This window comes from Anarhichas minor, unplaced genomic scaffold, assembly GCF_050575085.1.
Source record: "Anarhichas minor isolate MPS153535 unplaced genomic scaffold, ASM5057508v1 ptg000016l, whole genome shotgun sequence".
Taxonomy (NCBI): domain Eukaryota; kingdom Metazoa; phylum Chordata; class Actinopteri; order Perciformes; family Anarhichadidae; genus Anarhichas; species Anarhichas minor.
Window position 1 is genome coordinate 1,515,797 of NW_027466462.1, and position 11,415 is coordinate 1,527,211.

Sequence of the window (11,415 nt, forward strand, 5' to 3'; positions counted from 1 at the left end):
GTCAAACTCCTGCGTTTTAGTGAAATCACCTCCGTCTTGACCTCTCGAAACAGGAAATATAAGACTTACAGATTTACATTTGCATCCTAATCTTCTCAGAGGGCCTCCAGGCCACGAACAGAAACCAGTATTTGGCCTGTTGTACCTCTAATTACAAACACCATTGTAATATTTTAAGTTGGCACTTAGGCAATGCGCTGTGTTAAACTCCTGTGAAGTCAAACGTTTGATAGCGCTGGTCTATAAACACAGATTTTCTTGCGGTTTAACTGGTTGAAAACTTTTCATTCACTATTGTTCGGCCTATTTTTCTGTTTATGGCCCAAAATCAAAACTATATCTGACAGCACTGATTTAGATCCTTGCCAGCTACAACTGAGCTTTAACTTAACACGCCTTGAATTCTAGAGGCCGATGATTGCCTTCTTTTCAACAACGATGACAACTTTTAATTTCCGAGAGCTGAAATGTTACGGCTAAAGTTACGGCGCCGTGATTTAGCAACGACGCCAACGTCTGCACTCTTAAAGTTGCTTAACCTCCAACTTTTAACAGACCAAACTTTGAGCAAAAAACTCACGTTATTTCTAAGTCCTCCCTCCTTTTCCCAGAGCTTTTCTTTTTTATTAAGGTTTTCCATTCAGCAGCTGCACACGAAGCCAAATCCCTGCTCAGGGTTTGGTGCACTGAGTCACGGATGACCTGCGATCGCCCAAGACCCTAACAAGCCTCTAACGACTCAGTGTTATGTGGTGAGTCGCTAAGCCAAAAAACTAGCAGCAGTCTGGAGCTCAGCGGAGAGCTGAGGAAGTGAAACATCAGCCATAATGTTGTTCTGTGGCTTTTTTGGATCTATACAAAAGCAAGTGGTGATAGGCTTCGGGTATGCTTTCATTAAAAGCCCCCCCCCCCAAAAAAAAGGTTGTTCTTGACAGTCGATGAGACGGGAGTGAGACAAAAGGACGGCGAACACTGCGGTTCATGGAGGGGGCTGTGGAAGTGGGACATGAGTGGGTGGAAAGATGGAGAAGATAATGTTGGAGGGAGAAAAGAGTTCACCGGTTGTTTAATTGGTACAGAAATGAGAGCTGACAGGAGGGTTCTGTTACTGAGAGTCCAATGCTGATATCGGAGAGAGAACAAGTGTGTGTGTGTGTGTGTGTGTGTGTGTGTGTGTGTGTGTGTGTGTGTACTTGGATTGGACAGATTTTCAACTGACACTAACAAGCCCTCCTTCTTGTGCCCAGGACAGAGATGTGTGCCCATTCCCAGGATCAGATCACGTTAGACCGACTAGAACTTTCCATCCAATCAACCACTGGCTAATCACACACACACACACACACACACACACACACACACATGTACGTCTTTTCTTTTACTTTTTCTGTAACCACCGTGTAGCATTATCATCACAGCACAATGATGGCACAAGCCTGTTCTTTACTAACAATTAACTGTATATTCATTATCCAGGTGTTACAGGAGGTGCATATTTAGCACATTAGGCGTGTGTTTGTGTGTGTGTGTGTGTGTGTGTGTGTGTTTTGTCTTGGAGCTGCTAAATCTGAAGGAATTTCAATAGCTTTTGATGGATAGTTTTTAATCTTTGCAATATTGTATGACAATTATGTTGGCTTTTGGTCCTCAGAAACTCTGGCAAACTATGTTAAAATCACAAAGCAACCTTGAGAAAAACATCAAATACCAATTTTCTGTACTTTCCCTTTCAAATATCTTCATCTCCCCCTTTTTTCCGCTTGTCACCCCCCCCCCCCCCGTTACCCAAACCAAACGTCTCTCTTTGGACCGATTGGACAAGTTCCAACAGGGCAACGCAGCTTGCCTCTCCTTTGATACGATACACACAGAGAGTTGGGAGGATTTGGTTTCCATATGATGGGAGCCACATGGGGCTCCTACAGGGGAGATCTGAGATGAGGAAGGACATTACACTGTCGGGGGTCAACACATAGAAGATCCATGCTCCAATTTATGTACATTATATCTTTAACCATCTGTTTCCTGGTAACACCACCCAATATGCAATCATTGAGGCTTATTTACCGAAACTGAATCATGCGTCGGCTCCAAGGTCTGTTTTTGTTGAATAAACCGACAAACTCAATTTCAGGTTCATACAGACCACACTGTTTGTTGCTTCTTACTGAGGAGAAAGTATGATATCAGCTGTTTTTATTTAAATTCTTTTTATTATGATTCTGATAAAGTTGTTGGAATAACACAAGTATTGTGAGACTGGTGCAACAGGTTTCACTGAACTAAGACATCTCTACTTCCTGTGGTTTTATGTTCAGCTCAATAATAGTTGCATCTCTTTCCTCCTTTTCGTCTCACTGTCATTCCAAGTCTTGATTTCTGAACCGTAACTTTCTTTCTAGAGCTGAGACTGACTCTGACGTCTTTACGTTACATTTTTAACGCTTTATCCCGTTAATAGGAGTTTATCTTACCGGTTGTACTCGTCTTTCACCATTTCATCACAGCGCTTTTGGTTTTTTGAGCGTGAGCAGAAAAAAAATAAAATAAAAAATCCAGAAGATTCAAAACAGAAAGCTTTCAGATGTACAGTTCATTACTTCACTACTGGGTGTCATCAGCCGGAGACGGTGACTAACAGAAGCTGACACGAATAGGCAGAGCACATACGAATAGGCAGAGCACATACATTCAGCTGACTCAGCAGTCAACACGCTACAAAGATATCTAAAGAAGTGAAAACAGGTGCTAACATGTGCACAGAAGGTTCGGCAGCACCGATATCAGTCACCGCATGTAGCAGAGGTCCATTAGCGCCCCAAAATAGTTAATCAGCGCTTTATAGCCATGTTGACTGAGCAAACAAGAGTGATAACACAGTACCAGCTGTTGGCACACACACACACACACACACACACACACACACACACACACACACACACACACACACACACACAGCTGTAGCCACATTATAATGAGGATTCCAACGCGGAAACACAAATATCCTGTTTTCACGTGTCAAGCTGCTGAACCAAGGTCGTGTGTGTGTGTGTGTGTGTGTGTGTGTGTGTGGATCTGCCGTCCATCTTTTGACTTAATGCACAGCAACAGACTCCTCTCCAGTCCTCGTTTATTTATTATTTTACTTACAAATGATCTCTCTGTTGCAACTCTCTATCTTCCACCACTTATGAGACACTTTGTGGTGAGGAAACACCATGTTTGCTAACTTTTATTACCTCATTTGCTAGAAATCTTGTCTCGGGGGGGGGGGGGGGGGGGGTTAGAGATTACTTAACGGAGAGAAACAGGAAAGATTGGGAGCAAAGATGATGCGCCCAAAGGTTGCAGATTAAGGCTCAAACACATAATAGCTGCAAGGATTTTTAGAGCTAAATTAATTTCTGCTTGTCTTGGGTGCTGCATTTAAAATGACTTCTCATTTAAAATGTGAAGATATTTTGCTAAAATGTTAAAGATAATCTTGTTTCCTGAGATCTTACTGTTGGTTTTCTAAGAGTCGTATTAAAGGAATAGTTCAAGATTTCGGGAAATACCCTATTTTCCCTTCTTGCAGAGACTTAGTTGAATAGATTGATACTGCTTACGTGTCTGTAACACTAGCACAGCAGCCAGTTAGCTTAGCTTAGCACAAATGGTGGAAAAGACATGTTTAGTTAAAACTTTAACTTCTTAAGTTCTCGACTTTCCCCTTAAATATGTTTATCTTTTAGAAAACACAGTATCGTATCATAACACTTCACATAACTATTATTCAAACCCAAGATGCCAACAGCTGTAACATGTATTCAAGTGAAAATATACTGGATTTCACACATTTACTTGGAATTGAAGCTGACATATTTGGTCTTTTCGGAGACTTTGGGGAATTTGAAATATAGAACTAAGGGTTTAAATCCTGCTCCGCTGAACGACACGAGTTTGCAAAAAATAGGAGCCACAGAAGAGTTCATCAGAGTTTAAATCTATAAGTATTCTGATTCACCATTTACTCTCAATTTCACACAGTTCACCCATCACGAGGAGTACTTCTCAGCTTGTGAAAACATTTGGGTTATGTCTTGTTTGGCTCCAACAGGAGCTTTCAAATGTTTGGAAAAAGCTAAAGAAATGTAGGATCCAGTTTAGGATTTAAAAGTCTAGAAGTCTAATTAAAGAACCTCATCTCCATTTCTCATCATCATCATCATCACGACCGTCTTTCTCATCATCAAAGACACAACATCATGAAGGAAGAAGAGCTTTTTTTAGCAGGAAATCGAATCAGGACGTCTCTTTTTGTTGGTTTACATGACATTGTCTGACATGTATCAGACAATCGGAGAGCTTCGCCCACCAAACTTAAGGGGATTCCGCAACACATCATCACTCCCAACTCGTCAAATACCGACGCTTCACCGTCAGTGCTCCTAAGATCCAAACTCTGATGCTCTAGGTTCCCCTTCTGGCGTCGCTAGAACGACGTCTAACAAACCTACATATCCTGCATTCAGACAGGCCAATCACAACCTTTCTTTGAACCGCACCAACAACGAGTGAACAGTCTGTTAGCACGTTAGCACAGCAGCTGCAGAAACAACAGGTCTGTGCGTGTGTTTCTGCTATGACGAGTGTTTACAAGCAACTTCTGCACGTCACGCCCAAATATGAAGAGCCGACCTTAAGACTGGTTCTGCCGAGCAGGTTTTGTTATTGTTTTTTTCCAACTGTATTATTGTTTTAGCAACAAAACTACGGAGATTGTCCGAATGTGTGACTCCCAAAGACTGACTTCAGAGTTTTATCTTTTACATCTGCAGAACACCTTTGAGCCGTATTGCTCTGATAGTTGTAGCCTTCTTATAACGTTGACTCTAATATGAAACAATAGCGTACATTCAGTTTGTTTCACTGATCAGAGGAAAGAAACAAGAGCCTGTTAATCCACCTGAATGCATTTATTTAGTCTCATTTATAAAGCAGTTAACATGTGTTTGTGTTTTCAATAAAACATGCATAAAACAAAGCAGTTTTTGGTGGAAATGGCAGTAAAAATAATGACCTATTGTAAATTGGATCGCAAAGGTTTGTCATTTTTAATAAAGTGTGTCCGCCACTGCTCGAGCCAACATGTCTGTTACTCTGGGATTACTTAGTTGACGTCAGTTTTGGCCTCGTCGTCTTCGTTGAGCCATGAAGGCGAAATAAGGCCAAATACATGTCTTTCACCGTCCTCCATTAACCATGCCTTGTTCTTTTTGTGTGTTACACCCATATAAACACCTCGCGTAACTTTGGAGAGCGGCCCAGGCCCTGTTTAGATGCACACACACGCACACATCCACTGCCAAAGAATAACTCCTCCACTCCTACCTCCATAAAAAGCAAAAGAAAAGAACTGCTTGTGTGTCACTCCTGAAAAATCCATCCTCCCTCCCCCAAGAGCCCTAAAACTGTAACTCGATTCTCCGATTTGGACTTGAACCATAACACCAGAGACTGCAGGGGGGGGAAAGACAGGGAGAGAGAAGGAAAGAAGGAAGGTGTGATGAAGAGAGAAGGCCGAAAGATGTGTATTTTGGCAACGGAGTCTGGTGATGGAGGTTTATATTAGAAGCTTTAAATGAAATCTAAATATTTGTAGTGTAGGATATGATTTGAGTCTAAATTGGTATCTGATGATGAACACACTGAAAGACACCCCCCCCCCCCCGTAATGCACACGTGTTGCATGACCCCCCCCCCCCCCCCCAGCACACGTAGCCACTCTTGCTATATGACATCCATTGATCCTCTAATAGTAACGCCGACCTTCACCTCCACCAATAAAACCTGATCCAGTGTGAAACGCTGGGATAAATATACAGCAACAGGCCTATACTGTTCTATAGGAGGTAGCGGCAGACATTTCTTGGCAAGAACAGCCGAGGCCACACAAGGAGGGAGGACTGAGAAATGACTGTGTGTGTGCGTGGATGGAGATGACCATTTTCTAGCAGGTATCTTTGCCTGTGTGCAGACGTTTAGGTCAGCAGGGAGCTTTTCTTATGATGTTGTGTCACAATAAACACATGAAAAGCAGCAGAGGTCATGTGAGGCAATTCAAGTAATATGAGGCCCCCGGTGGTTAGAGAGTGATGGATCGATTCTAGCTGAGGGAAATTTGTTGCATTTCATCTCTCTCCTCGTGTTTCCTGTCCGGCTCTTCGTCAGGCGCGATCTTTATAAAGGGAAATCCCACAGAGGAATCAAAGCAACATTTGTTTGCAGACATCAACACGTACACGGATTGTTTTTTTTCTACTTTTAACTCTTAAATAAAGGGGATTTCTGTCTTGATTTGACAGTTACATGTAGAGTTAAAGATGAAATACGGAGGGTGACCATAGACTGTATATAGGAAGTAGACTTATTCACTGTGATGTCACCCATTGGTTTTTGTGGAGTGCTGTTTTTGAAGCCTTAAGTTTGGCATTTTGGCCGTCGCCATCTTGGTTTTTAGCAACCACAAGTGACACCAGAGGGTGGAGCTAAGTACAACTGAAGGAAGACATTTCTAGGCGACCAACATGTTAGTTAACGTTCATGAAGTGAAAACACACTGTGAAAGTGGTAGAGACCTGTCAATCACTGTGTAGCCCCGCCCTAAAGCATCCCCTGCTTTATGGTCTGTTTGACTCTAAATGGACCATAATGTACTAAATGAACATCATGCTGTATTGAAGAAGACTTGAAACTAGAGATTGAGACCAGAAACTCATGTTTACAATGTTTACTGAGGTAATAAATCAAGAGAGAAGTAGAGTCATTTTCTCATAGACTTCTATGCAACCAGAGGAGTCGCCCCCTGGTGGACACGAGAGAGAATGCAGGTTTTGAACCGGGGACGGTGTGATGACAAATGCCACCTTTGGAGGGCAAATGTCTGCTGGATCTCTAGCTGTAAATAACTGTAAATTTTGACTATCAATGAATCGGCTAATTGCTTTATTGATTAGTCTATTAATCATTTTGTTTATAAATCATCCCAACATGACGTCTTCAAATGTCTTATGTGCGACCAACAGTCTAAAACCCCAAGATGTGTAGTTTACTATCCTGTACAGCAAAGAAAAGCATAAAATCTTCATATTTAAGAATCAACTACTGTGTTTAGTGACTTAAACGAGTTTTTGATTCGCAAAAAAGTTGCAGCTTAATTTTCTGTTGATCGGCTGTTAGATGAATCAACTGCAGCGCTGCCTTTTATCTATAGCGACTTTGCTTGGATCACTTGCAAATGTACCGGCTCCCACTGAAAAACTGTGCAGAAATGATCCACGAGAGTTCAGTCTTGTTGACAATAAGCGTTCAAAATGTAATTATTTCGTTGTCAAAGAACTGAGGCGCTCTAATAAGGCTGGTTACCTAATCTAGCCTACTTCATAGTGTTGTAACTTCAGCCGAACTCTAACACCTGATCCAAAGTAAAATCTGTTTCTTTGTGGACCTGACAAATTTATTATATGTCTGGAGGTTTTCATGTTATCACAAAGATAACAGCATACGATCACACACGTAAAAACACACTTAAATCACACAAACACAGATAGAAAAGACCAAAAAATAGACTTTTTGGGGGTGGCTAAACGGACCACACACCCTAAGAAACATCCACAGTAAGCTCAAACTTCTTCTGTGTGAGTCAGACCACACACACACACACACACACAGACACACACACCGGGTGTATTGTTGCATGTAGGGGTGAGTCAGCCTGTCTGTGAACCCAAACAATAATAAAGTGGACCAGTGAAGTGTGAGGAATGGAATGCCAATCACACACACACACACACACACACACACACACACACAGAAAACCCTCATTTTAATGCAGATTAAAAGATGCAACATATTGCAACTGAAACACAGCTGATATAGTTTCATCTCTTCAGTCTTGACAAAGACACAAAGATACATAACAGACAGACGGGCTGCAACTAATGTATATTTTACTGATTAATTCGTTCGTTGTCATTGGGAGCGTCGTAGCGGGCTAACTTGTGTATAAACTAAACAGACTTACGGCAAATCGCGGACTCCCTGAGGTGAGGATTTGCGCTAACGACTAAAACGATGATTGACAACTTTGTTTTGGCTCATTTTCAGTAACCGGTGTAGCATTAAAGCACGGTGGAATTAGCAAGCTCGCTAAGTAGCTCGTGGACAGCTGACTAGTAAGCTAATTCCACCATGCTTTAATGCTACACCGGTTACAATGAGCCAAACAATGGGCCGCTCTCCTCCCAGCCAGCTGCGATCACACTTTATGGCCCCACTTACATGGGTTGTCACCATGACAGCTAACAACAATCACCATTGTCTTTTGTCCATTCTACTCCTGTTCTATCATTGCAGCTAACTGCTAAGTTTTCCTGCTCTTACCTCGAGAACATAAACCATCTGAATGGGCTCCTTTTGTATTTCCTGTTGCAGTGTTTGTTAATGCTTCAGCGAACAGGAAGTTAAACTTGGACCAAAGCAGTTGTCCTCGCAACAGAACGCCAATGAAAAGGTCTATTATTCCTCCAAACGGGACATCGGTCTTGAGTTCACTGTCTCTGCTAGCCAACTGTGAGATGTGACTCAACTACTGGGTTTAATTTCGCCTCTGGAGTTAGAAATGCAGAAGCATTTCTCAATTTCACATCGAAATAACCAGTTTGCACAAACAGCCTCATCCAGACACGAGAACCAGTGGGAAACATCCAGCCTGAGCTTCTGTATTGAGGCTACATGTGTTTGCTTGTTTTGTTTGTGAATGCAGCAGCAGCCGAGGCAACACCGGAGCGTTCCTCATTGTGCCCCGTTCATTTGTTCCAAGCATCTTTTTTGTCTCCACCGCTCCGGCGTTAGGGGTGGTGACTCCACTGCGATTCAAAGAACAGGGGCCTGTTTCCAGATTTAAAAATAGCTGGCCTTCGCTTGAGAACCGGGGGATTCCCAAATCCTCGCCATGCAGACGATACAGCTCCGTGTTTTCCCCTTCGTTCTCCCTCCAGTGTCATCCCTAAACTATTCCTGATGCGATTTCCTGCCGGCTTTGACGCGTCGAAAAAGAACTCAAACCCAGAGATGGAGCTGTAACTTAGCCTTTTGACCTCCCTAATACATCTATGTATTCACTCATGATCTAATGCAACAAAGCATGTACAATACATTTCTATAGCTGGCTCCGCTGTGATCCACAGGATTGTTGCTTTCATGACTGTAAGTAAATTGGAAGCAGGCAAGTTCCTCTCGTGGCAGGACAGTCGTGTACAAAAAGAAATTTAGAATTTCTGATGCAAAAAGGTCTAATATATGATTTAAAATCAGTTTTCATCCTCTATGTGTTCGCACTCACATCCGAGACAGATGTTAACTTGCTATTGCTCAACTTAACATGCATAAATCCTTTCATTAGTTAAGAAAACTTTCTGTTACAGTTTGCTATTTATGGCAGTGAGTCATGTATATGCAACCTGTATTTCTATCTTCTTAACACAAAAGCATCTATTGATGGTCTCGCCAAAATGTCCAAAAATGTGATGCTTTCAATGCACAAATGTTCCATCACACCGAGCCCCTGATGGCTCACTCCCTTTCTGGTAAAAGCAGCAGCTTAGAAAGCTTTGAATGTCAACACAACACCCGCTGTTTTGATTGATGCAAAAGCCTCTGAAAGACAACCTCGAGTATCATTTGTCTTCCTTATCCTTAAATGGGAAAAACGTTCGCCTTTTCCAGCCGCCACACGATCTGTGAGAAGACTGTTGAAGAGATGCTCAGATTTTGATGCACTCATGTGGAGAAGAGGCACAACCGGCTCCCTCTCCCTGAGCAGGAGAGGAGTAGCGTTACACTTTATTAAACTGGCCTCTCGCTGGGACCCGAGCATCGCTTTCAAGCTCCATCCACCGTCGATTTGTCAAAAAGATCCAACATGTGCACTTCCAGCGAAGCATCGGGAACCATATGCAGCACCTCTTGCTGTTGACCTCAACCTAGTCGTTCAACTGTGTGTGTGTGTGTGTGTGTGTGTGTGTGTGTGTGTGTGTGTGTGTGCCTTTAAATCACAGTAACTGTTCCTTAAATCCATAACAGAGGATGAGGATGAGCACAGTGATGTTAAAGTGGACTTCTGCCTCGCTGCACTGAACCAAAGCTGTGGAAGCTGCTGATTTAATTTCGTGTTTCCCCCCCTAATGGGACAACACTCACGTGCACATCTGCAGTGCCACAGAGATTCTCCCGCGGCGACAGCAGCTCTGATTTATAGAGTGCAGCAATCAAACCTCAGCTGTGCAAACGTTGCAGCAGAGGACTTGTTGTATTTAGAAAGTGGATAAAAAAGGCTTGAATAGAACCCCAGGAGGGTGTTATCCCACCTCCATCACTGACCTGCATAGTTCACCTCTGCACACAACATCTGCAACCTACTTAAAGTCAACCAGCACTACTTTCTACCCAAATGGCTCCAATATGTTCACTTAAGCACGCGGCTTAGACCCGTTTAGTTGGATAAACGCTGCCGGCTCATTCCCTCTCGTCTTTTGTGCTCGTAAACTCCGGATTGCATTGTTTCACAAATCCAGTCACGCTGAGCTGTTGTCCGCGTGAGAGCGCGGGGACGAAGTTTCCACACATGAAAACTTCCCTCACGCAAAGCATGTATTTCTCACTAAATCAGTGCGCAAAAGAGCGCATTCTATGCAGGGTTACGGCCCTCTTTAACAGACAGCTCTTACCTGCGATATGGACATGTTCAGGTAGAGGAAGAGCCCCGTGGTGGAGGCGATCTGCAGCACCACCACCACGATCACCACCATCGCCACCCACATCTTGGACGGCGCCTCCCGGCGCCTCGTCCCGCTCGGCCCGCCCGGCCCGCCGGCCGGGACCATCATGTAGGTGGTGGACTCGCTGCTCACCGATCTGAAATAATCCTGCTGCTGTGCGCTCGGAGTGGCCATGGCATTCCCGGACGCATGAGCAGACCACAACAACAAAAAAAAGATCCGACGGAGCAGCCAAAAACGAGCGAGAAAAAAAAAAGTGGAGCACAGTTAGATCTCCATGCGTCCGCTGCTGCCGACGATGGGGCTTCTCGTGAGGACGAGGGGAGGAGGCGCGAGCGGGCCGGAGAGGAGACGCACGACCTGGAAGTTTAAAAAGTTCGGATCTGTCCTCAGCTGCTGCGTAAAGCGGAGGTTGAACTTCTGCGTAAAGCTGCTGAGGGAGGCAGCGGTGGACTGATGGGCTGCAACCGGCGGGAGAGAGCAGCAAGAGGGGGCTGGCTTAACCTCTTCATCACCCTGGAGCGCTCTCTCTCTCTCTCTCTCTCGCTCTCTCTCTCTCTCTCTCTTTCTCTCCCTTTCTCCCTCCCCCCCCCCC

The 11,415-nt window shown here is 43.8% G+C and overlaps 1 protein-coding gene across 1 annotated transcript in view; it reads right to left on the minus strand.

The window, feature by feature from the left end:
• tnfsf10l (TNF superfamily member 10, like) overlaps nt 1-11,108 on the minus strand; it is a 46,516-nt gene extending 35,408 nt beyond the window's left edge. The window contains exon 1 of the mRNA XM_076092369.1: nt 10,770-11,108. Coding sequence (XP_075948484.1) covers nt 10,770-10,994 — 225 coding nt within the window. The 5' untranslated portion in view covers nt 10,995-11,108. The remainder of the gene's footprint in view (nt 1-10,769) is intronic.
• Nucleotides 11,109-11,415: the final 307 nt, after the last annotated feature.